Source organism: Gossypium arboreum, chromosome 1 (assembly GCF_025698485.1).
Source record: "Gossypium arboreum isolate Shixiya-1 chromosome 1, ASM2569848v2, whole genome shotgun sequence".
NCBI lineage: Eukaryota > Viridiplantae > Streptophyta > Magnoliopsida > Malvales > Malvaceae > Gossypium > Gossypium arboreum.
The window spans coordinates 4,711,840-4,739,231 of NC_069070.1; the positions used below are offsets into that span (position 1 = coordinate 4,711,840).

Genomic DNA, 27,392 nt, shown 5'->3' on the forward strand with positions numbered 1-27,392 from the left:
TGTACTACGTTTGGTCCCAGAATCGACTAAACCATAGCTCTGATACCACTAAATGGAAAATGTAATACCCTAAAAATCTTTACAGTAATACATTATCCTTGATATAATAAAATAAGGAAATAAAGTGATAAAAAGGGAAGTTTTGAGTTATGGCAACATTGGGAAGTAAATTATGATATCTTGATCTAGGAAAGGACTAAATTGTAAAAGTTAAAAAAGTTTTGTTGCCTAAGAGTAAATACTCAAGACTTAAAGGGTTAAAGTGTAAATATGAAAAAGTTGAAGGACCAATAGTGTAAATATTTTAAAGGTAGAATGATCTAGAAACTAAGGAAAATGGATGAATTAGGACCAAATTGAAAAAGTGAAGAACTATGAGGGACTAAATTGCAATTTTACCAAATTAAATGATGACTCAAGGATGGAATTCTAAAAGATCATGAAGGGAAAAATGGTCAATTAGTAAGAGAGATAATTCTAGAATGTAATGATTATGTTAATGATATTTTAAATTAATTAATTAGATAAATATTATTTTATTAATATTTTATGAGATATTTAATATTATTTTATTATTATTTATTTAGTATATAAGGAAAGAAAGATGAAGAATTTTCATCATCTTTCCTTTCCATGCAAACTAACGTGAGAGAAAGAGAGGAAGAAAGAAAGTTTTACTTTCTTTATAATTTGGTCCTTTTACCAAAAATTCACCATTTTCACCCAAAAATCAAATGAATTTCCATAGCTACCAAGAGAGAAAATGTTAAGGAGAACATGGGGAGTTAGAATATCAAGTTGGATTCAAGAAATAGAAGCTGGAGGAGAGAAAATCAAGTTAAAGATTGGTATCAAGAGAATAAGGTAAGTACATCAAGATTTCAATATGTTTTAAGTTTGTTATTGTTGATAAATCATGGAAATAATGTTATAGTAGAGTTTTATTACATAAGGTCCTATGTTCTTGATATGTTAGTGAAGAGAAAATAAGAGAAAGTGATGAGAAATGGTGTAGAAAAAGAAAATAAGGGTGTTATAACATGGTAATTAATATCTTGCACTAAAACAGTTATGGACAGCAGCAGTAGTCTAAATTTGAAAATCACCATAAATTGTATAAATTGAATTAGAAGATGAAAAAATATGGAATTAAATCTTAATGAGTCTAGTTTCTCATAGAAGAAACAGTGTAAGCAATGAATTTGTAAATTTTTATATATAATGAATTTTGTGAGACAAGATCAGAATGAATTCGGGTTCCCCTATTCAGACTTTGAAAAATAATAAAAAAATGAAGAAAAATAATTAGAGGCTTGAATTTATATTTATATATCCTGAATGAGTCTAGTTTTATTAGAAACAAACTAGAACATCATTTGAATTCTGTAAAAGGAGATAACTAATTTTTAGTGAAGAAGGGTCAGAACTGTCAGACAGCAGAACAGGGGTGACTTTAATGAATAAACTGTACTAATTGGCTAAACCAAAAATTCTGAAAATTTTATGATAAGAATACATGTGAGTCTAGTTTCAGGAAAAATTAACGGATCTTAATTTCGAGTTCTTTAACTTAATATATAAATAATTTAGTGACTATGACGCAAATGGACAGTTTTGAATGTACATATAAGTAAATAGTGAAATTATTGATAATGTTACTTGTTGTATGTTATATAAATTAAGGATGTGGAATGGAGAGGAGGAGGAGGAAAATATGTATGAATATTCATCTAGCATGGCTAATTTGCATGTTTTAGGCTCAGGGACTAAATTGAATAAAAGTAAAATTTTATGGGCAATTTTGTAAAATGTCAGAAATGACTAAATTGCATGAAATAGATTATTTTATTATTTAAATTACAAAAATTTAACGAAATTATCAATTTAGTTCAAGATCGGGGAAAACATGTTTTAGGATTAAATTGAAAAGTGTTGAAATTATGGAAAATTTTGATATTTTATAGAATTCATGGACTGTTATCAATATATATGAGAATAATAGTTGGAAATAAGGATTAAATTGCAAGAATTTTACTTTCCTGTCCCTAAGGATGGAATCGTCATTAATTAAAAGTTTAGGGCAAACGGTAATTTTGCCTAGAGCATTAATTAAATGTATTAGAATATGAAATGAATGAAAATGATGATCAAACTTATTTATAAAGATCCGAAGACACAAATACGAGACTTGATCATGGAAAAGAAAATATATCGAATAATGAAATAATAAACACGAGCAATCAATGAGGTAAGTTCGTAACTTGAATTATATTCTTAAATGCTTGAGATTGTATGTTATTGATGTGAATATTATTTGAATGTTCATTGTATGAAAATTTATGAAACATTGATAAATTTGATAAAAGGAGAAGAAATCCTGTTGAATGAAAGGAAAATTCGATCGATCTCGAAAAGGAATTGACGGTAAAAGGATCTAGCCCGACGGGTGATCCTATCTGATATAGCCCTCCAAGAATATGTGTAAAATGGATTTAGCCCGGACGGGTAATCCGAATTAGGGTCTCAATTTAGCTCGACTGTAATTCAGATCCAAGCTCATTAGAGTAATTGTCGCTGTGGATTTAGCCTTGACCGTAATCCCGACAATACTCTATGTGTTTATATTACGTGGATTTAGCCGGACCGGTAATCCCATGTAAGGATGAGGTTCATGGAGTGTGCTCTCGATATGAAATGTGTAAGACCATGGTTGAAAGATACCATGGCAACTCGATATAAATGTGTAAGACCATGGTTGAAAGATACCATGGCAACTCGATATGAATGTAAGACCATGGTTGAAAGATACCATGGCAACGTGATATGAAATGAACAAGACCATGGTTGAAAGATACCATGGCAACATGACAGAAAATGAGTAAGACCATAGTTGAAAGACACTATGGCATCATGTCAAAGATAAATAAGACCGTGGATGGGAGACGCCTAACATCTCGTTGAACAATTGATATTCGTGTAATATGTATCGATGACTAATGGTTATATGAAATAATTATGAAGATAGATAAACGAAATAAGTATAAGTACATGAAATATAATTTATGTTAAGTTTGATATAAGCTATTACCGAATAAATATACATAAAATATATGGAAATGATGGAGCATAAAATATTGATATAATGAAATGAATGATATATGCTTATGAAGAAATGGTAAGAGCATGATATGTTTCATGACATGTACATATATGATTATCTTTGATATGTTGATACAAGGAAAATTATGTAATTGAGACTATTATTAAACTCAAGTGCGATATGTCGAGAAAATAGATATATCAGTGTTGAATTTATATGAGATATGTGCAAGTCTACTAACAATGTTGCTGTTTGATGCTTATACAACTGTCAAACTGTTGATTGAATGGTAATATATTTATTTATATGATGCATTGAATCGGTAAGTATTTAAATTTTTTTTAGTGATCTGTAAATGGTAGTAATGCTCCGAAACCTTGTTCTGGCAGCGGATACGGGTTAGGGGTGTTACAGACAAATTGATAATAATTGCAACATTGGAATAATTTAGAAACAAACCAAAGATGAAACTTAATCAAATCATTGAAATTTACATTCTAGTCTCTCGCTATCATCAAATCAACCTGATGATGAATACCGGTCAACCAATAAAAAAACTTTAAAAAACCTCAAGAGACTCTGACTCATTGCATAAGTGATGCACAAGAGGTTAAGTATCAGATTGTCTATCGTTCTCCTCATCATTTTAAATTTATCACCATTAGTGTGATCTATTGAACGGTTTCTAATAGATTTGAAGACACTCTTATATTGACAAATCTCAAAAATATGCCTCAAAATTAAAAATAAAAATAAAGCCACATTTACTTTTAAAGAAAATAAAGTGGGCAAAACAAAAAACCACGAATAATATGAACAAAATAAAACTATGAAACAGTGGACAGAATAAAACTATAAAACCATGGACATGTGGATTGAAATTAAAAACAAAATAAACTTATAAAAAAAATGTTGAAGAAATCACGACCAACAATCAATCCGAAAACTAATGCCACCGTCCACGAAGCAAAAATGTAATTTGAAAAAATTGAATGGATAAAATATTTCTACGAAAAAAATAGATTCGACCAATAGAAATTAATTGAATTAATTCGTCTAATAATTAAATAAAAAGAAGTAAAGAATAGATTAAACTAGCAAAAAACCCAAAAAAATAATAATTATTGTTTAAAAGACGTTTTTTTATATTTTAAACAGAAAATCGAATATTTTCTTTATGTTTTATATTATCTTTGATTCTTTTCAATATATTCTTATTTAATGTTTTACTTAGTATTATTATTTTATATTTTATATTTAATAAAACAATTAAATTGTTTAATTTATCGGATTAAATTGAAAAATTAAAGTTTAATAGATTTACTTATGAGAAATTTATGGGAGTGCTCCTAGAACCCCAAATGATTTTTCGGGAATTCTAGTGAGCAGAGAACTTTTGTGTCAATGTTAAAAGAAGAATATAAAAGGAAATTTTATTTTTAGTATTTGAATTTTTTTAATTTTTAAATTGATACTTAAGTTTTTTTTATGCAAGTTGGTAATTAAATTTGATTTCTATCACATATTTAGATACATTTCTTAACAACATTAAATAAGATGACATGGAAACTAATATATAAAACAAAATATAATATATTTAATTCGTAATTAAATATTATTTAAGATTGAAAATTAATTTTTGTATATATTTAAAATTGGGTGCATGTCAAAATTTCTAAGGCAATACCAAAATTTTTAAAGATTTATAGAAAATTTTAAATAGTTATCAAAATTTCTCAGGTTATATAAAAACTTCAAGGCTTTACCAAAATTTCTAAGAATTTATCAATATTTTTAAAGATTTCCTTAGTTTCCCATACCCAAACAACTCAACATTTTGACATATCAAAGTTTCTAATGATTTATCAAAATTTCTAAGGCTTTGCCATAATTTCAAAGGGTTTATCAATATTTCTACAGATTTTCTTAGATTCTTAGACTCGACCAACACAACATTTTTTGCATACCAAAATTTCTTAGGATTTCTCAAATTTTTTAGGATTTTACCAAATATCTAAAGATTTTCCAAAAATTTTAAGGTTCTACCAAAATTTTCAATATTTTATCAAAATTTCTAATGTTTTACCAATATGATCATCTCAACATTTTTGTGTACTAATATTTCTAAAATTTAATAAATTTTATAAGAATTTACTAAAATTTTAAAGATTTCATTAGTGTCTCGAACTTGATTAACTCAACATTTTTAGAGTTGGTGGGAAGCTCTATGTGGGAGCACTCCCTACAACCTCGATTTTTTTGAGGTAAATTATAAAAATAGTCACTTTTTATTTATCTTAGATTATATTTTAGTCATTTATGTTTAAAATGTTACGTTTTAGTAACTTACATTATCATTTTGTTACGAAGTAGTCACTCTACCGTTGAACTCCTTTACCTCCCTAACAATAGTCCTACATGGTAATACAAATGTGTTTTAAATACCAACTTGGATGTCTAACGTGGAAGTCCAAATTAAATTTATTTAATTAAAAACTTTTTTTCATCCCAACAACTGGACATACAAGTTGGCATTTAAAACCCATTTGGACTACCACGTAAAACCGCCGTTAGAGAGGTAACAGAGCTTAATGGTAGAGTGACCGCTTTATAACAAAACGATAACATGAGTGACTAAAACATAATATTTCAAACATAAGTGACTAAAATGTAATCTGAGGCAAACAAAAGTGACTATTTTTATAGTTTACCCTTTTTTTAACATGTTTAAAAGGTCAGATTGTTAAAGGCTTATATTGTCAAGGGACTTTTAATGTGATTTACCAAGAAAAAAAAACAACATGATGCAAATAGAGATAAGAGATGACGTGTCCTTTCTTGTGGCGTAAGCATATGACACTTGTGTATTTTAGCCACCTTTTAATAGTCTAGTAGTTGGGGTGTCTGCAAGTATTTTCATTATATTTTTGTAGGAAAAAGAAGTCCAAATCTTTGTAAGTTCTCCCCCTTCTTGAATGGCAGCTTATCGACGATGGGTTTCAGTTCTCTGTTGCCTCTCCTTGCTGGGCTCATTTGCTTCAGCTTCCACAATTAGCCTTCCTTCTGATTCTCGTAAAGTCTCCTTGACTTTGTATTACGAGTCCCTTTGCCCATACAGTGCCAATTTCATTGTCAATTACCTGCCCAAGCTCTTCAATGAGGATCTCATTTCCATCGTCGATCTCCGCCTCGTTCCTTGGGGAAACGCTAAGCTCAAAGGCAACGACACCTTTGATTGCCAGGTCTTTCTTATTGTGTTCCACTCTGTTTCAATTTAAACAAGCTTTTTTTTTATTTTTTTATTTTCAATTGGGATTTTATTCAATTATTGAAAAGGCAATGATATATTTGTTTATTTTTTGTTGCAGCATGGCCCTACTGAATGCTTGTTGAACACTGTGGAAGCTTGTGCAATTGATGCCTGGCCTAAACTGGTAGATTTTTCATATTTTCTCAATGTTTTAGTAGTTGATTTCGTCTCTTAAGTTTAATACTCTTTTTGGGTTGATTACAGATACATACCAAACTATCATGTAAAATTTAAATTATCCCGAATTTTGAACTCCAAAATGGTGTAATTGAATCTTTATGTGAGTATGTATCGATAAGGTGTCAGCCTAGCCACATAGGTTAAATGTTAGCTCGGATGAACAAAAGAAATAGATATGTTTAAAATTTGATCCCTGTGTTTTAGAAATTCCCATATTAGAATCGAGGTGATATTTAATGTCGAAGGATCTGTATTTAAACTATTTTGAAGTTTAGGACCAATTTATAACTTGAGCCATAGTTTAAGGACGTCTAGTGCAATATTTTTTTATGACAAAACATATCATGACTGGTATCTATGTTCCAACCTTATAAATATACAACATGGGTTATGTTAACTTCAAGCTTTTACGATGCAGAATGACCATTTCCCGTTTATCTATTGCGTTGAGAATTTGGAATTGGAGCGCAAGCCCCTTGAATGGGAATCGTGCTTTAAGAAATTGGGATTGGAATCAAAGCCCGTTAATGATTGTTATAAGAGTGGACTGGGGCAAAAGGTTAGTACTCTCTGCGCTACAATTTGACTATTTTCATTCATGTGATGTAATATGGATTATATTTGTTAGTCTTCTCCATAGAGTGTTCTATCTAGAATATGTTTATTTTCATTTTTGTTTTTACTAAACAATTGAATATCCTGGTGCATAAATTAGTACAGATTCGTAGAACCTGAGATGTTTGCACTGAGTATCCCTTAAAGAAGTTTAATATGTAACCTCAACTTTGACTTGTAATCTTATGATACACTTGATTTGAGATTTATGGTGCACGAGAAAAGTGCTTCATCATGATCTCTGTACCCTTAATAATAGACATATTCTTTTGTTCTCCAAATGATTTTAGCGAAGGTTATATGACATGTTATCATGTTTAGTAGCCCTTAAAAAAGTTTAACTTGTAACCACAACTTTGACTTGTAATTTTATGATACTCTTGATTTGAGATTTGTGGTGCACGAGGAAAGTGTTTCATCTTGATATCATTAGTTCAGTACCAATAATAATATACATCTTCAGTTCTTTTGTTCTCCAAAATTTCAATTGGTTCTAGCGTAGGGGATATAACATGCTGTTGTGGTATTTCCTACTTTGATTTGGAGCACCTGAAAAGAAACTTTTTTGTAAAGAAAAGTGCTTCTACTTTAGCGATTCCTATGTCAACTCTGCTAAAGTGCTGATTGTTATGTGATTTTGTGAAATCACTATTGGAACTGAAAAATCAGAAAGCCATAAATGGAGCTTCACCTGCTCGACCGAGTGAGAGTAGAATGAGAAGAAAAAAAAAAAAAAAGCAGCAGCAGCGCTGCTCGGCTTTATAATTATTTTCATTACTTATAAATTGTTTTAATGTACTAACTCTTGGATTATGGCTTTTATCACTGTGAATAGGGTAACTGTATAACTTCACAAGCACCTGTTATTTGTTGTGTACAAAACAATCACTGATAGAACTGGACATTTAGTGTTGTGTTCTTAGCAGATCATTCTAAGTTTTGGAGATTTACATGTCTGTCAGCTTCTGTGATTTTTGTTATTTAGTTGTCCTTTATTGGTATTTGAAATACTGTCCTTGCATAGGTTGTTTATATTCCTTAGAGACAATAGATAATGATTTTAGGTCATTATGTCATTTTGATCCTTTCCTGCATGCTTAATTGGGTGGCTTAATAAGGAATTGCTATCTTTATGCAGCTTGATCTACAATATGCAGCTGAAACAAGTGCCCTTGAACCACCTCATACATATGTACCTTGGGTTGTTGTGGATGGGCAACCACTTTACGAGGTTTGTTTCCTTGACTATCAAATTGATTGATTATCCTAATTACTTGTTCATTACTCAGATGTGTGATTTTGATCAACATCGTTATTGATGGTTTTCATGATAAAAAGGATGTTATATCTGTGATCACATTACAGGACTATGAAAACTATATAAGCTATGTGTGCAAGGCTTATAAAGGTGCTAATATGCCCAAGGCTTGTAGTGGACTGACCTTCAATCAAATCTACAATAGGAAAACTATCCATCCAGTTTGCTATAAGGAGATACCACCATTAACATTGTCATCAAGAACCATACCAACTGTTATGTCATGGATACGGAAGATAGTAACTTCTATGTAATTGTTTCAGTTTTAAGGATGCATTTCAAACCTTGTTAATATAATTATATATCTATGTATTGACGGTTAACTGTTAAGCACTATGCTGAAGTTTATGTAAGTTGTGCTCAACTGCTTTTGCTAGTGTTTGAATCAGAATGTGGTCTTCGTTAAATTGCATATATAATGAAAAATCTTTATGAAAATTATGTTTGTTCTGCTGATGGAAGATAAATTTCAAAGATCAAGCTGCTTCTCATCACTGGTAGGCATTTTATGTATTTTATTTTCAGTTTTTTATGGAGAGAAGTCCACGGTAAAATAATTTGCTTAGGTGAATTTCTGGGATCAGTTATTTAGATGTTGGAGTTATTCGCCGAATATTTGCATGGATGGCAATAGACCAAGGGATGGTTACATTAAAATACACGGTAAAATAAATAACTTCTTTGTCTGATACACACACATATAGAGAGAGAGAGATCAAATTACAAAGCATATGAGGAGCATAACATGGAGAAAGTCACTTGGTCCAAGCATCTACGAACTCCACTTGACCTGCCATTAACTTATTCATCATATCTGATTGAGGTCTCCAAGTCATTGCTGACATAAAGCTGAGGGACGTGAGCAATTTTAGGCCACTCTTCACCAGTTTGTTTCATGCATCTTTTGCCTAATTTTGGACACCCTGTGATGCCCACTTGTTTGAGTGCAGCAAGCTGTTGCATCCCTTGGGGTAGAGACAACAGCTTTGGGCAATCTACAATCCCGAGCGTTTGAAGCGACACGAGATATCGGAACCACCTTGGTAATGTTGAGAGATTCTCTAACCCGATGATGTACAACTGCTGCAGAGTCTTGGCGGATCCTAGAAGGATCCATTGCGGAAGTGACACCACTTTCGGCAATCCTCGAATAAACAATTTCCGAAGGCTTCCGGCTTGTTCCCCTTCAAGTTCCTGCCCCATACAGAGATCAAGCTTCTCACAATCACTGATGACCAAAATCTGTAAAGCAGTCAGGTATTTCAAACCTGGTGGCAATGAAACCAAGTTTTTGCATTCATCAATGACCAATATCCGAAGGGCTGTTAGTCTTTGCATGTCTTCAAACAAATATTTTAGGTTCCCACATGCATAAAATCTCAAAAACCTAAGAGAACTTAGGCACTCTATTCCACTCTCTTGTAAATTCGCCTGTTTTGTAGTTATACATAGTGTTCTAAGGCTAATCAGGTACCTTATATCTTTGGGCAATGCTTCAATTCCCCTGCATCCGCCAAGAAGAAGTGTTTGCAAGCTCTGCAAATTGCAAATGGAAATTGGAAGCCTTTCTATGTTGCCATTGCCATATATGCTCAAATATCTCAAGTGCTTTAAATAACCTATGCTGTTCGGCAATTGCTCGAAACTACTGTTGACCAAATGCAGCACCCTCAGATGTTTGGACCTTGAGATGTAATCTGCAATAAGTGATTCGCTACTGGCCTTCTGTTCTTCATTTGACGAGATAATAAGTGACTGCAGACGGTCCAAGTTATTTGGCAACGTGGAAGCACCTTGCCCTGACGCATCTAACCACAAATGTCGAACATTTCCGGTCGAACAATGGTTGAATGAATTCACCTCATTTTGTACCACCGATAATGCAAGATCATGTACTAGATCATGCATCTTGAAGGTGGAATAAAAGACCCCTTCTTCAACTTGTTGGAAGAACGATCTTGACCATAACTCATGTATGTACCGGTTCCCAATATCTTCCGGCTCTTCATTTTCGTTGGAAGATTGCAGAAACCCATTCGCCATCCACAACAAGGTCAACTGCAAGCTATTGAATTCGAAGTCTGTCGGAAAAACTGAACAGAAAGCAAAACATTGCTTTAAATGCCAAGGCAAATGATCATAACTTAGTTTCAGAGCAGGCAAAATATCATTTTCCTTCTGTTCTAGCTTCCATATCTCACTATCCCTTACAAGCTCCCAATCATATTCCACCCTAGTTGAACAAAGCAAACTACCTAATGTCTTCACAGCCAAAGCAACCCCTTTGCATTTTCTGACAATTCCTTCCCCAATTCTTACAAGATTCTTGTGTTGCACCTCTTCACCCTCTTTGAAAGCAAGCCTAAGAAACAAAGACAATGAATTTTCATAAGAGAGATGCTCTAAATCATACTGTGGAACTGTGCTTGTGATTGCAGCCACTTTGTGGCTACGAGTGGTGCAGATTATTTTGCACCCTTGGCCTCCGATAGTTAACAAATCCTTTAGCTCGATCCATTTTCTCTTGTCCTCGTTCCATACATCATCCAACACGATCAAAAACCTTTTAGCCTTCAAACCGTCTCGTAAAACCTTATGCAATTCCTCCTTGTTCATGTCCTTGCACATCGTAGTACCAGTTGCGGATTTAATGATCTTTATCATCAGTTGCTTGACATCAAAATCCTCTGTAACACACACCCAAATTCTCAACCAGAAATGAGTTTTCACTCTTTCATCATTAAACACTAGTTGAGCTAGAGCGGTTTTTCCGATACCGCCGATTCCAACTATTGCGAGGACGGGGATATCGTCCCCTTCGCCATCCCCATCAGTTGGATTCATTAAGAACGCCACCATGTTTTCTTTATCTTCATCGCGACCGATCACATCGGACGTCTTCACGAACGAGTAGGTTTCCCTCTGGCCATGGATGATGTTCCTAACACGATGATGTCTCTCGAGGAGATGAAACCTGGATTTATTGCTTTCGATCTCGTCCAACATGTCCTTCACCTTTTTGATCTTTCGTCCCATACGAAGACGAAAGGTCAACGAGTTCGAGCCGGACAAGAAACGGCTTACCTTTCTCCTACTGCTCCCACGTTCCATGACTTGCCGCCTTAGTGCTTCGATCTCAAACTCGTCCAACAAGTCTTCTACTCGGTAACACCCGTCTTTGAACTTCTGTAGCCAAAGGGTTATCTCCCTGTTATGGTTCTGTTGCTCTTCCGCATCCACCAGCACAGCTTTGATAGCCATTAACACGTCCCTGAGCTTTTCGAATTCATCTTGGACGTCCCAAAAACAACCAATTTGTTGGAAAGCAGCACTGCTCAGTTTCGCCAATACATTCGCTGCTACTTCAGCTGCAAAAGCCTCGGCCATGGTTGAGTTGATGGAAAAACAAAAAAGGGTTATAGCAAATAGCTCTCGCTGAAATCTAAAGCTTGATTGGTTGGACTACAACGTTTGCTAATGCGTTTACTACAAAAATCCTCTGCCTTAAGTAGACCTATGCATGTTGTAGTTTTTCCTGTGCCCCACAAAGAAAATCACATGGCATCCATCATTGTAATACTAAAAGTAGGTTAATATATCTTTTGGTATTTGACTTTCTTCAATATTAAATTTGGCAGCCATGCCAAAGGGGCCCAATGAGAATGTGTTAACGTGTGAATGTTCTAGTAAAAAAAAGGTTTAATTCACTATTTAGCCCTTGAAGTGTATTTATTTTCTCATTTTGGCATCTAAATATTTTTTTACTTAAAAACATTTATTAAAATTAAAATTATATTATAAAAATAAAAATTATATATATTTTATTTCTCTCTCCCCCCCTCTCTCCTCTTCGTCTTCAAAAATCAAATGCTCTGTTTTCTCTTATCTGCAATTTTGCATATTAAATGCTATGCCATAATCATTGAAGATATATAATACGTTGATTAAACAGAAACCATGCTTATTTTAGTTGGGTTCTGAATATCATTATCCACAAATTCTTCCCACATCTCAGAGCTGCAACTATATGATTCACACCAGTAAGGACTTCAACTATCTCATCATAACTGTAGCTTCTTTGGTTCCCTAAGAATAATTTGGGTTTATATTTATTGTAAGCAACTGCAAAGGCAACATTTTGAATTGAAACTGCAGCACTAACAGGATTTAGTTGAGCATAGGGATGAAACAGAGACAAGATCCAATAACAGAGGCAAGATCCAATCTGTTCATCCCTTATTCTCACCATAAAGCATCTCCCATAAATTCTATCAAAACTGAAATTTTTGCTTGGGGTTTGTCAAGTATCAAAACCATAGAATCTTTTAAAAGTAAATATTTTCATTCATGTCTATTTACACAAGAATATTTGAAATCCATAAACATTGGTAAGTTTTTCTTTAGGGGACTTTGTTATCAAGGGCTGATGCATTCAAGCTCCATTTGCAAGAGAAAGGTGCTGGTTGTTGGATCGAAATTGAAGAACATTAAAGAAGATGAAGAAGAAAATTTTTTTATAATATATAACCCTTTTTTAAAAAAAAAAGCAAAATATAACCACGTGTGACTTTTTAATTGGTGAAAATTATTTTCTAACGTCCCTTAAAATATAGATTAAAAACTATAACAAATAAAATATTTAGGTACCAAACTGATCAAAACAAAGTTTAGGTATTAAAATGAGAAAATATGTATATTTTAAGGGTCAAATTATGAATTAAGCCTAAAAAGATATAGGTACTTAAGTGAGCAAAAATACTCAGTTGACGGACGAAATTAAATATTGAAGTCGAACTCAGGTGCTCAATTGGAAAAAAAAAATCAAGTGCTAATTTGAATATCAACACCAAATTCAAGTACCTAACATTATATTAACCCTATTAAATATAATAAGTGCAAAGGAAATAAAAAATGATTTAATCATGATCTAGCCCTTGAACTATATCAATTTTTCATTCTGGTATTTAAACTTTTTTTATCATGTTTTAGTATTATAGGAAATTTATAGAAATAAAATAATAATTTATTACCCAAATAATATAAATCCACTTTTGTTTACACATGATATTTTTGAACGATAAAAAATTTTGGCTTCCCAACTCCCAAAATTTTCATATTAAAAAAGGTCAAATTTTAAAAATTTTAAACTTTAAAATAAAATAAAAAATGAAACATAAACACTCTTCAAATTTCAGAAATAAAAATAAAAGATTTTAAAAAATAAAAAATTTAATATTCAATGTTATTTTAATTGGACTAGACCAATTAGACTAAAAATTAGTTAGGATATTGATACGGTAAGAGATAAAAACTGATTGACTTGTTGATTTCGGTCTAATTAGTCTAGTTCGATTTTTATAACACTAAATTTAGGATCTTTTATATATTTAAAATATTTTTTCATATTTTTATTTTTTACAAAATATAATTTTAAACTTTTATGTTTTTAAAAATAAAAAATAAGTTTTTTAAAAAATCAAGTATTTTTAAAAGGTATGAACTAAATTAACAAAAAAAATATTGTAAATGTTTAGGGTTAAAAAGTATAAATATTTTAAAAACTAGTTAACCTTTGAACTGGTACAGGTTGATTGACTCGAGCTAAAAAATCATTTGAACTTACAGTTGAATCGATTTTTATAATTCTTTTTGTAATTTATTTATTTTGAACTAGTCATGCCAATAGTTTTGGGGACTAGTTTGAAATTAGTTCAATTATCAGTTCAATCAAATTTTTAACTCAGCTTGATACCCGGATTGATTTCTTGTCCAATTAGTATGGTTTAATTTAAATAACATTAAACTTTAATTTTAAAAAGTTTTTATTATTTAAAAAAAAAAATCTTGTTTTAGTATGGAAACATTTTTGGGTTTCCCAATGTCCAAATCGACACAGTTTGGGAAACCCAAATATTTTTAAAATAAAAAAAAAGTTGTACATTATTTGAGTAATAAATTATTATTTCACTAAATTTCCTTAGAGCTATCATTTTCCTTCATCCAAAGGCAGATGAAGAGTGGGAGACAGATACAGAAGCAGTCAACGATGAGGCATGATGCAAATACCACCCGCCGTTCCTTTTTTTGAATTTGTCGCCAATTTGTATGGAAGCATCATTTAAAAAAAGAAAATTAAATTTTTTTATTGTTTTAATATTGTATGATATTTAACGAATGTTCGTATTTTTTATGTTGTTTGACGATGTGATGGCTTTACTTATATCTAAAATGAATTTCTCATAATTGAATGACTTTTAAATTAACACATTGACATTACCTAATTTTATTATAAAAATATATAATTCTTATATATTATCTAACACATATCCCATTTTAGTAATTAATTATTTTATTTATTATCTAAGTATAAAACCCATGTTTTTGGTTCTTACTTTTAGGGCGGCTTTGGGGGCTCTAGATTACTCAATAGATCTTATAGCAAATATTTTAAAAGTATTACTATAATTTATGTTTTGCCTTCCTTATATCCTTCAAGCAATTTGTATTTTAAAAAAAATTATATTGATTAAGTTTTAACTTAATTATTATGGATATTATTGTCAATATAGAAAGATGTGAGTTTAAGTGTCTTTGAAGCGTATTATTCTTTTATTTATAAGCTATGAATAGTTTTAGGCATTATATAAAAAAAGAATAAATATTATCAAAACTTATAATGAGATTATTCAAAAAAATCTATTACAATTGACTTTTCAAAAAATAACTTTTCATAGGTACAAATAGATTTTATATTATATGTGGTGTTAATGTATTTTAAGCTCCTTGTCTAAATTAGGACCGATTCATTTAAAGTTTTAAGCTCCTCGTTTTCATCATTTTGGCTTTATAAAACATTTTATTAGTTTCTAATTTTCGAATATTTTCATTTTTATTTTTAAAATTTATTTTAATATTTTCAATCAAACATGTTTTTTTTCCTAATGTTTTCCATTTTCTAAAAAAAAACGAAAATAAACTCTTTTAACCAAACAAAGCCTTAGTTTTTCTTTTCGGTTTTATAAGATTTTATTTTTCTATATTCTTTTAGTTTGTAGAAATTCTAAATTCCATTATTTCACTTTACAAAATAAAAATAAAAGTTAATCTTTCTACTTTAATTTAGTTCTCGTACTTTATGAAAACTAAAAGGTTAGTCAAATTTAATACCATTGCCAAACGTTGCTATTAAATTACTGACCTAGAAATCAATAGTTCAATAATTTATATACATAAAATTAACAAAAATCAATAGTGTAACAATATATATATATATATATGCAAATTAGTAAAAATCAACGGTTTAAGTTCATATATCTACCAACAATTGGATCAACTTTCCAATTCTCATATACCAAGTAGTTTATGTTCCGTTTCGGTTAAAATTTCGGTGCATTTTAGCATGTTTCAATCAATATCGGTGCGTCCCGACCTATACAAAATTTTGATATTTTGAACTAGTTTTTAAATTTTTATCTTAACCATTTTAATTTTCTATAATTATATTTAAAATTAAAAGCTATTAAATTAGATTAGTTAACCTCAATAATAATTTTAAAACTTATATTTACCTATAAATATATTTATATTTAGGTAATTGAGATATATTTGTATGCATACATAATAGAATTTATTTTCTTGTCAAAATAATATATGAAATATATCAATAATTTTGAAACGGTACACCAAAACATGTCGGTATTAATATGTATCAATACCAAAGTAAAAACGATATGCGTACCAATACGACATTACCTACCTTAATATAAAAACATAATTTTAAAAAATTAAAATAAAAAAATTAATGTCTTAATTTTCGTAATGAAATTCAAAATTAAATAATAATATTTTCAAAAATCAAATGCCCTACTTGGTTGCATATTACCCCTATTCATGAAACAAAAATATTCTGTCCTTAGGTTGGTGCCCTTGAGCCACGTGCCATTCTCCATGTGTAAAAGGAGAAAGGGATAATTTAACATTTAGTCTTTGAATTTGATAAATTTTTCACATTGGTTGTTACATTTTCTGTCCATATTAGTCTCAGAATTTATCAAATTTTTTCCTATTTGATCTCTAAACTTGGATTCCATTAAAGTATGATGGCATGACATTTTAAAATTATACCACATTATCAGTTGAAAATTTTAAAAATATATAATTTCTTTATTTTAATAATATTTTAAATATTATATATTTTAAATTTTCAAGTATGACGTCTTGATTAAGGATTTAAGAGAGAGGGATGGCGGTGGCCCCGACTCCCCTAAAATGAACATTTTTTCATTTAGATATCTTTAAAATTTATAAAATTTTAAACTAATAATGATGAAATTACACTTTGACCCTCATAAAATGATAAAAATTAATTTAATTTTTCAAAATTATAAAATATAGGTTATTAAAATAATAAAATTATATATTTACTATCGTAAAATATACAATTTAATTCTACCCAAAAAAATTTCTATCTTCGCTCTTGATGACGTGACACTCTAAAAGAATTTCACATCATCAAACATTAATGCAATCCAAGTTTATGAACCAAATTAGAATATATTGTAAAGTTTCTAACGAATGTGGACTAAAAAATTCGGAAACAAAATTGAGAAAATATGAAGAAGTAAATGTTGCATTATTCCAAATAAAAAGAATATAAAATATGTAGATTGAGTCTTAATTCGATTGGCATGATCATTATTGTCAATGTAAAAAGACGTGAATTCGAGTGCGTTGAAGGATTATAAGTAATTTTAGACATTATGTTAAAATAAACATATATAATTAGAACTTTAATAAAATTATTAAAAAAATTACAAAACATAATAGTGGATAAGTGCAAAGGGAAAAAAAAATACGAGACAAAAAAAGGCTTACAAAACGGAAAAGAAAAATTAAAATATTGTCAATTAAATTGTTTGGTAATATTTTTTTATAAAAAGAACTTTTTTGTTCTTATTTTATATTTGGACACATTTGCTCTTTTTTTTTTTCTTTTCTTTTCTCCAGTTTTTTCGGGGGCGGCGTTAGGACCCCTAAATTCCTCAATAGTTCTTTACAGTATAATAATTCATGTTTTGACTCCTTAAAATCTTTGAAATTTCATAAATATGATATAGAATTTATAATTTCGTCCCTAATTTGGTCATATTATTAATTTAAATCTCATTTATTTATTAGTTTAATATTTCTATTATATTTTTAATTATTTTTATTAAATGAATTAGTATCATATTAATTAAGTGATACCAACTCAATTAACCACATTTTACATATCTAGATTTTGTCGCATACGAAAGAAAAATATAATGTTAAAATTATATTTATAAAAAAAGCTAATAATTGAGTTATTGGAGAGATGATAAAGTGCTTATGTGTCAACGATTGTCATTTTAATTGTTTTATTTAAACATTTCATATAAATAATTATAGAAGATTAAAACATTATTGTATCAATATTCAATTCTTTATTAAAAGAGGAATTTTAAGTAATTTTTAATTGAATTTGTGTCGTGACTCATGAAACTAACTAAGTAAATCACTTTATAGAAGTAAGTATAGATGCACAGACGGTATGGGTGAAACAATTTGTGTAGTAATATTGAAATATATAATTAAATCAAAACAAATAATTTTTCGAAGCGGTAAGATTGAGAAGTTATTGATATTGGTGGTACAAGTTCAAATTTTTTATACGTAAAATTTTTATTAGTTCTCTTGAAAATATAAAATGACAAAAATATCATTGTAATGGTATAACTTATTTTGAGATAAATCTCAAATGTATATATGAACTCGATTCAATGTGTAATATTATACGCATTTATTTTGGTGTAATTTTATATATAAAATTTTAATTTTGATTCATTTTTCACATAACACTAACATTGTTCTTTATGTGACACTGTAACACCCCTTATCCGTATCCGTCATCGGAATAGGGTTAGGAGACATTACCGGACTTATACACTATCATTTGTGTAACATCCCCTAACCCTATACCGTCACCAAAATAGGGTTACGAGACATTACCAGTCAGTACAGTCCAATTTCAGTCATTAATTAAAATAAATATTCACACACATCCTAGTTTTAAGATGTCGTCCCTTTAATGGGCCCTCGCGGTCCAATATGAACAGTAAATTTAATTCGGGACTAATTTAGAATCACTACGAATTTTTAGTAAATTTCAAAATTCATACTACATACCGTTGCCAACCATAATTTACTCATTTCATCAATACTTTTATAACCTAAATGACTCTCATTAAACATCCTGGGTACATGCCATTATCAATACTCAACATACTTTACCTTAATGAATTCGGGATCGTCTTGGGATGCTGATTCAACGTACTATCTTTACTTAACCTGCACACGGAAACAAACCGTACGCTGAGTATGGTATATTCAGTGGTATTTCTATAATCCGAACAATTACTAATATAACAAATACTTAAGATCATAATAACAATTACAATTATTCAATTATTTATTCATAGATAAATTTCAACTACTTACCATATAAATTTTATACAAATCATATAATAAACACAATAACATAATTGTTCAATTCTTAACTAAATCCATTATTATTTACTCCATTCTTTCAGTTACTACTCGACATAGCTTTCCTTAATTTACTCACAATTCAATATCATTAAACTATATTCAACTATACACTTATCAATCATATTCCATTTTAATTCATTTCAATAACAGTCAATTTCATTTATATCATATCTGTAACACCCCTAACCCGTATCCGTCGCCGGACTAGGGTCACGAGGCGTTACTAAACAAAAACAAAATTCCAAACATTCACTTATTCATATAAGTCATACTCATAATTATATTAAGCATATAACTAATTAAATAATAAACATACTTTATTTATCATATTGCATTTACAAATCATACCTCAAAATTCAACCGAATCTATACCTTTCGAATAATCACATTTTCATTAACAAATATATATTCACATATGAAAACATGTATAAACATCTTATAAATTACATTTTCTAAACTCATTATTCAAATATATTTTACTCAAACTAAAAACCTAAACCGAACAAATAATTATATCATGAAATTTATATATATAGTGATCATTACATCAATCCACTTTCAAATTTACTAACATCAATTAACCATTTTAAAACATACCACATATATCACATACTTCATTCACATATAATTTATAACACATCAACTAAAAGTAAGCTCAAACCATATCCAATTATGAACGAATCTATCATGAAAATTAAGCCATTTTCGCATGGCTAAAGTTATACATATTCAAGGTCGAACAAAATACATATTAGCCTATACATGCCATAAGTTTGAAAATAGACTTTTAAAAGTACCGAAGGTTGCCGATAGCGTGGATGACTTTTCTGACGATCCCCGAGCTCGTAACTTACAACAAAATCTATAAAACAGAGTAACAAAGACACACACAGAGTAAGCTAACTTAGCTTAATAAGTCATAAGCAATTTTAACATTTAAAATAATAATCAAACATTAAAAATAAACCAAATTAAAACATTGATGTTGTACATTCATCTCTTTTATTTATTTCTAACTTATACTTTTACACAAAAGGGTTACCTTGGCCGAATGCCAACAATTAACATTTAGCATAATGTTATTCAACTTTTCATTCTCAAAATAACATTATCTCAAATATGTTTACATTCAAATATATATATATATATATATATATATATATACTTGTGAATCAAACTCAACTTTATAAGCTAACATCACTCATTTAGTCGATTATAGAGAATCAAAGATAATATCACATATGTGCATACCTATATGGCCAAATATGCAAGATCAAATTTAACATCACCTAAGTACTTACTCATATGGCTGAATATACAAATTCAAATATAATATCACTTTTGTGCATACCTTCATGGTCAAATATTCAAGATTCAATATAACATCACATATGTACATACCTATGTGGCCGAATAAATACAAGATCATTTACCTCAATTTACTTGATCAATTTCCACATCAACTCGTAATCTTATAAGCATAGGCTTGAAAATAAATCACCGTTATAAAACCTGCTAGGCATAAGCCTGAATCACACACCGGCACAAAGCCTGCTAGACTCAAAGTCTGATATTATTCATCGGCAATAACCTGCTAGGCATAAAGCTCGATTACATTCACCAGCATAAAGCTTGTGTAACGCCCCCTAACCCTATACCGTCATCGGAACAGGGTTACGAGACATTACCAGTCAGTACGGTCCAATTTCGGTCATTAATTAAAGTAAATATTTACACACATCCTAGTTTTAAGATGTCGTCCCTTTAATGGGCCCTCGCGGTCCAATATGAGCAGTAAATTCAATTCGGGACTAATTTAGAATCACTACGAATTTTTAGTAAATTTCAAAATTCATACTACATACCGTTGCTAACCATAATTTACTCATTTCATGAGTACATCTACAACCTAAATGACTCTCATAAAACATCCTAGGTACATGCCATTACCAATAATTAACACACTTTACCTTAATGAATTCGGGATCGAATCGGGATGCTGATTCAACGTTCTATCTTTACTAAACTGCATGCGAAACAAACCGTGCATTGAGTATGGTATACTCAATGGTATTTCCATAATCCGAACACTTAATAATATAACAATTAAACTTAAAATCACAATAACAATTATAAGTATTCATTTGTTTGTTTTATAGATAAATTTTCAATTACTTACCATATAAATTCTATACAAGTCATATAACAAACACAATAGCATATTTGTTCAATTCTTTTCATTTACTTACCGTATAAATTCTATACAATATATTCACAATTCACTTGTTTTCACACTTTATTTCTTAACAATATACCATCTTAATTCATTCTAACATCAATCATCATCCATTTGAACTTCACTCATTTCATGAACCTTTTGGTTCATGTTTTCAATCTCATATCTCAATTTCAATTCTCAATTCAATTTCTCATTTCATTCCAATAGCTCAATCAATCAAATTCACTCGACTTATCTTTTCACTTATTTACCCCTATTAACAAGACTCAGACCTTGGCGGATACGGATCCAACCAAACACACCAATATGGCACCCAGTGCCTCATCGGATAGTTCGAAGCAATATTTGACACCCAGTGTCTCATCGGCCTAGCCGAAGTAAAGTTGGTACCCAGTACCTCATCGAATCTATCCGAAGAAATATAGTGACACCTAGTGTCTCATCGACTCGAGGTCGAAGAATCCTGAACACTTCCAATCCTATGGCATGCCAACTATATCCGACTCAGCCCGATCATTGTTAATAGGGTATTCAATTCACTTTCAATTTTTTCAATCAATACACATTTTAATTAATCACATAAATTCGTAATCCAATACAATTCAATTCACTTTTCAATAACAAATATCCAAATATCACAAATCTCATATTTAAAATTTTCAAACAAATTATATTTCAATTCAATTCAAATAATCAATATATATTCAATATTCAATATATATATCTATATATATATCGCCAATTCAATCAATATAAATTCAATAATTTCATCACATACTATATCAATCCATTTCATTTGCAAAACACAATAATTCTTACTTCAAAACACTTAATATACATATTAAGAAATAAATTCAACAATTAAGTATTAGGTTCAGATTATAGAAATACAAACCGTAATTTTGAGCTAACTCCGTTGACTTTGTCTTGTCCTTTCTTAGCCGAGATTTACGGTACCACATTGACTACGAAATTAATACAATTCATAATCATTAATACATTACTAATTCATATCTTGAGTTATAGAATTCTAAATTAAGATCCGCTAATTTTTCCTGAAACTAGACTCACAAATATTCTTACAATAAAATTTTCAGAATTTTTGGTTTAGCCATTAAGTACAGTTTATTCTTTAAATTCACCCCTATTCTGCCGTCTGACAGTTTCGTCCCTTCTTCACTAAAATTAATTATCTCACAGTACAGAACTCGGATAACATTCTCATTGATTTCTAATGAAAATAGACTCATTAGGGATTCTAAACATATAACTTTAAGCCTCTAATTATTTTTATTCAATTTTGGTGATTTTCCAAAGTCAGAATAGGGAACCCGAATTCATTCTGACCTTGTCTCACAAAATTCATTATATCTCATAATTTACAATTCAATTGCTTATATCGTTTCTTCTATAAGAAACTAGACTCAATAATATTTAATTTCATATTTTATTCATCCTCTAATTCAATTTCTACAATTTTGGTGATTTTTCAAATTTAGACTACTGCTGCTGTCCAAAATAGTCTTAGTACAAAATGTTAATTTACTTTAATTTCAATTTAATTCTAACTAAATTCACTTACTTTTCTATCTTAATTCATACTTTATTTCTATTCAAATTTCATCCATACTCTCATTTAAATATTAAATTTCCAGCATACTTTCCTAATTTCAAAATTTCATCAATTTAGTCCTTACAACATAAAACTTATAACTTACTTTACAATTTGATCCTATTATCAATTCTAGCTTGAAATTTACTCAATTAAACCCTTAATTCACTATTTTATTCAACATGAACTATACTTGAAAATCTATAAACTCTCAAAATATCAACTTAATTTCATCAAAGTCTTGTTCCAAAGCTTCTAAAACATCAAAATTTAAGAAGAAATGACTTAATTGACTTACCAAATTAAACTTTGAGCCTTGAAACCCAAATTTTCCTTTTTCTTTTCTTTCTTTCTTTCTCCCTGTTTCTTCTCTGTTTCGTTTGCTTTCATTCTGTTTATTATGTTTCTTTACTTATTTATATAATATAATATAATATATAATATACTATAATATAATAATAATTTAATATATATATTTTAACACATAAAAAATCTCAGATTTTTATGTTTATGTCCGCCTCACTTAGGACAAATGGCATAATTGCCATTTTGGTCCTCTTCATTTTCTTTTAATCTACAATTCAACTTTCATCCTTTATTCAATTTAGTCATTTTTCCTAATTACTCTTAATTAAACTAAATTTACTTAATTAAACTCTAATTAACCACTCAATTGACTTCGTAAATATTTTTAATAAATATTTACGAATCCATTTTTCGAAACGGAGACCGAAAATACACTTTTTCAAGAATAAATAAAATTCGGTCGTTACTGACTTGCTAGGTTGAAAGCTTAGAATATCCCTATTATAATGCTGTTTCGGACACAATTCATATAACAAAAACTCCATATATTCCATATAGATCATACAAACTTTTAAATGATATAACTCTGTCGAATTAAACTCAAATATAATATTTCTATGCTCAAACACATTCGACTAGCTCTTTTATGAATCAATAGATTCCAAACAGCATATTAAACTAAGTTATAAAAAAATTAATATTTAATTACTTAAAGACTTACCTCGGACTATGAAAAACCGGTACGGATCGGCTAGTCAACAACTTTACTTTTTCCCCGATCTAAATCCGATTTTCTCTTTTCTTGATCTAAATTAATATAAATTAAATTTATCAAATCAAATATTCAACCAAATTCATCCAAAACACACAAATGGGAAAATTTCAATTTTACCCTTGATATTTCACATTTTCACAATTTAGTCCCTATTGCATAAAACACAAAATATGCAAAATCTCACAACAACATTGTTAGGCGAATATTCCTTATTCTCATACTAGTCCATTTATTTCATTTATTTCATTTATTTCACATTTTAGTCCCTCAATTTATTATTTTCACAATTTAGTCCTAATTACTCAAAATCATTAAAAACTCCAATACAAAACATGATAATCTAAAACATATTTTAATATCTCATCATCAAACATCTCAAAACACAAATATTCATCAATGGCATAACTTAAAACATTCATCAAAATCGAAATTCTAGCATGGGTCTTGTAGATAACTTAACAACGATCTCAAAACGTAAAAATTATCAAAAACCGAGCTAATTACATACCTTGATTGAGCTTAATAAGTTGCCGAACCCTTAAAGCTTTCTTTTCTTTCTTATTTTCTTTAGTTTCGGCAATAATAAAGAACATGCATGGTTGTTTTTAATTTATGTTATAATTAATATATACATATTATTACTTATATTATAACTTTAATATTATTATAATATTATTTCCACCCACTACCTAGTGACCGAATGTTTCCATGCCAATTTCAATGGTATAATTGCATTATAAGTACTCCACATTAAAAGAACAAAGCAATTAGGCACTTTAACAATTAGCATGCAAATTTTACATTTTATGCAATTAAGCCCTTTTATTAAATCGGCCACTCAAACAACAAAATTAAAACACAAAAGTTTCACATATATAAATTCACACATGGTAAACATAGAAAATAATTTTAAAATATTTTTCTAACTCGGATTCATGGTTCCGAAACCACCGTTCCGATTAGGGTCTAAATTAGGCTGTTACAATATCAACTTACTATCCCTGATAGCTTTCAGTATATACATACGATTCATATATCTCAAATCACATTTCAATTCATCAAGTGGCATCATATATCATCAATTCCAACTCCAATCATTTCATGAACCTTTGGTTCATATTTTCAATTTCATATCTAAATTTTCAATTCTCAATTCAATTTCTCGTTTCATTTCAATAGCTTGATCAATCAAATTTATTCGATTTATCTTTCACTTATTTACCCTATTAACAAACCCGGACTTTGACGGATACACAATTCCAACCCAAACACACCAAGATGCGGCACATTGTGCCTAAAACGATACATAGTACCGATCGATATCGACACATAAAGTGCCTAAAACGACACACGAGGTGCCTGAAATACGACACATAAAGTGCCTGATCGATAAAGCCGGCAAATCCCGTACACTTCCAGATCCTATGGCATGCCAATTATATCCGACTCAGCCCGACTAGTTAATAGGGTATTTCATTCACTTTCTCAATTTAATAATTCTTTCATCAATATACCATTCGATAATCACATATATTCACCCATTTTCACAATTCATACAATTTCATTCAATTCAACAATATATTTCAATTATTCACATTAATTCATAATTCAATACAATTCAATTCACTTTTCAATATCAAATATTCAAATATCATAATCTCATATATTCATATCAATTTCCTCATATTTCCAATCAATATATTTTTCAATAAAATATTCATTCAATATTCAAATTTCTACATAAATCATATATATTATATAATTCAATCAATATAAATTCAATCAAAATAATTTCAATCAATATAAATTCAATAAATTCATCGCATACCAAAATCAATCCATTCCAATTGTAAAACATCATAATTCTAACACTAACAATTGCCATATGTATATAAATATAACAAATAATAATTAAGTTCGGATTATAGAAATACAAACCGTAATTTTCGAGCTAACTCCCGTTGACTTTGTCTTGTCCTTTCTTAGCCGAGATTTTCGGTACCACATTGACGACGAAATTAATACAATTCATAATCATTAATACATTACTAATTCATATCTTGAGTTACAGAATTCTAAATTAAGATCTGCTAATTTTTCCTGAAACTAGACTCACAAATATTCTTACTATAAAATTTTCAGAATTTTTGGTTTAGCCATTAAGTACAGTTTATTCTTTAAATTCACCCCTATTCTGCTGTCTGACAGTTTCGTCCATTCTTCACTAAAAATTAATTATCTCACAGTACAGAACTCGGATAATATTTCCGTTGATTTCTCCTAAAAATAGACTCATTAGGGATTCTAAACATATAACTTTAAGCCTCTAATTATTTTTTTCAATTTTTGGTGATTTTCCAAAGTCAGAACAGGGGAACCCAAATTCATTCTGACCTTGTCTCACAAAATTCATTATATCTCATAATTTACAATTCAATTGCTTATATCGTTTCTTTTATAAGAAACTAGACTCAATAATCTTTAATTCCATATTTTATTCATCCTCTAATTAAATTTTTACAATTTTTGGTGATTTTTCAAAATTAGACTACTGCTGCTGTCCAAAATAGTCTTAGTACAAAATGTTGATTTATTTTAATTTCAATTTAATTCTAACTAAATTCACTTACTTTTCTATCTTAATTCATACTTTATTTCTACTCAATTTTAACCAAACTTAGACATAATTATCTATTTTTCATCATAAAACCATAATTTCAAAATTCTTTCAATTTAGTCCTTAAAGCATAAAACTTATGAATCACTTCACAATTCAATCCTTGTATCATTTTTAACTTGAATTTCTATCAATTTAGCCCTTAATTCATCATTTTATTTAACATGGACAATATCTAGAAATCTAATAACTATCAAAATATCAACTTAATTTCATCAAAACTTTGTTCTAAAACTTCTAAAACATCAAAATTAAGTAAAAAGGGCTTGATTGACTTACCTATTAAAGCTTAAAGCTTCAAACCTTCAATTTTCCCTTTTCTCTCCTTCTTTCTTTCTTTTTCTCCCCTGCTCTCTGTTTCGTTTCATTCTGTTTCTATTTCCTTTCATTTGCTTCTTTAGTTTATATATATAATATAATATAATATAATATGATATAATATAATTAAAACATAAAGTATCTTTATTATATAATAATATAATAATATAATAATATACTAAACATAAAAAAAATCTTAGATTTTCTTCACGATAAACCGCCTCAATTTATACTTTTTGTATAATGGCCCTTTTAGTCCTTTTTATTTTCTTTTAATCTATAATTCAACTTTCACATTTTATTCAATTTGGTCCTTTTACTTAATTACTCTTAATTAAATTAAATTCACTTAATTAAACTCTAATTAACCACT

The 27,392-nt window shown here is 29.5% G+C and overlaps 2 protein-coding genes and 2 long non-coding RNA genes across 4 annotated transcripts; 1 reads left to right on the top strand and 3 right to left on the bottom strand.

Annotated features, from left to right (window-relative positions):
• Positions 1-5,991: 5,991 nt before the first annotated feature.
• Positions 5,992-8,961, top strand: LOC108480239 (gamma-interferon-responsive lysosomal thiol protein). Its single transcript, XM_017783153.2, has 5 exons — positions 5,992-6,342; positions 6,469-6,534; positions 7,009-7,149; positions 8,344-8,436; positions 8,571-8,961. The coding sequence occupies exons 1-5, from the start codon at positions 6,076-6,078 to the stop codon at positions 8,775-8,777; spliced, it is 774 nt and encodes a 257-aa protein (XP_017638642.1). The 5' UTR covers positions 5,992-6,075; the 3' UTR covers positions 8,778-8,961.
• Positions 8,962-9,154: 193 nt separating this feature from the next.
• LOC108481576 (putative disease resistance protein RGA4) lies at positions 9,155-12,084 on the bottom strand. The gene has a single exon (XM_017784688.2). The coding sequence runs from the start codon at positions 11,908-11,910 to the stop codon at positions 9,325-9,327; it is 2,586 nt and encodes an 861-aa protein (XP_017640177.1). The 5' UTR covers positions 11,911-12,084; the 3' UTR covers positions 9,155-9,324.
• Positions 12,085-18,569: 6,485 nt separating this feature from the next.
• Positions 18,570-27,109, bottom strand: LOC128290338 (uncharacterized). The gene is made up of 2 exons (XR_008280090.1): positions 26,981-27,109; positions 18,570-18,891 (listed from the first exon to the last, which is right to left on the bottom strand). It is a non-coding gene; the product is annotated as an uncharacterized LOC128290338 (long non-coding RNA).
• Positions 19,763-24,641, bottom strand: LOC128290324 (uncharacterized). Its single transcript, XR_008280072.1, has 3 exons — positions 24,533-24,641; positions 23,971-24,056; positions 19,763-19,954 (listed from the first exon to the last, which is right to left on the bottom strand). It is a non-coding gene; the product is annotated as an uncharacterized LOC128290324 (long non-coding RNA).
• Positions 27,110-27,392: the final 283 nt, after the last annotated feature.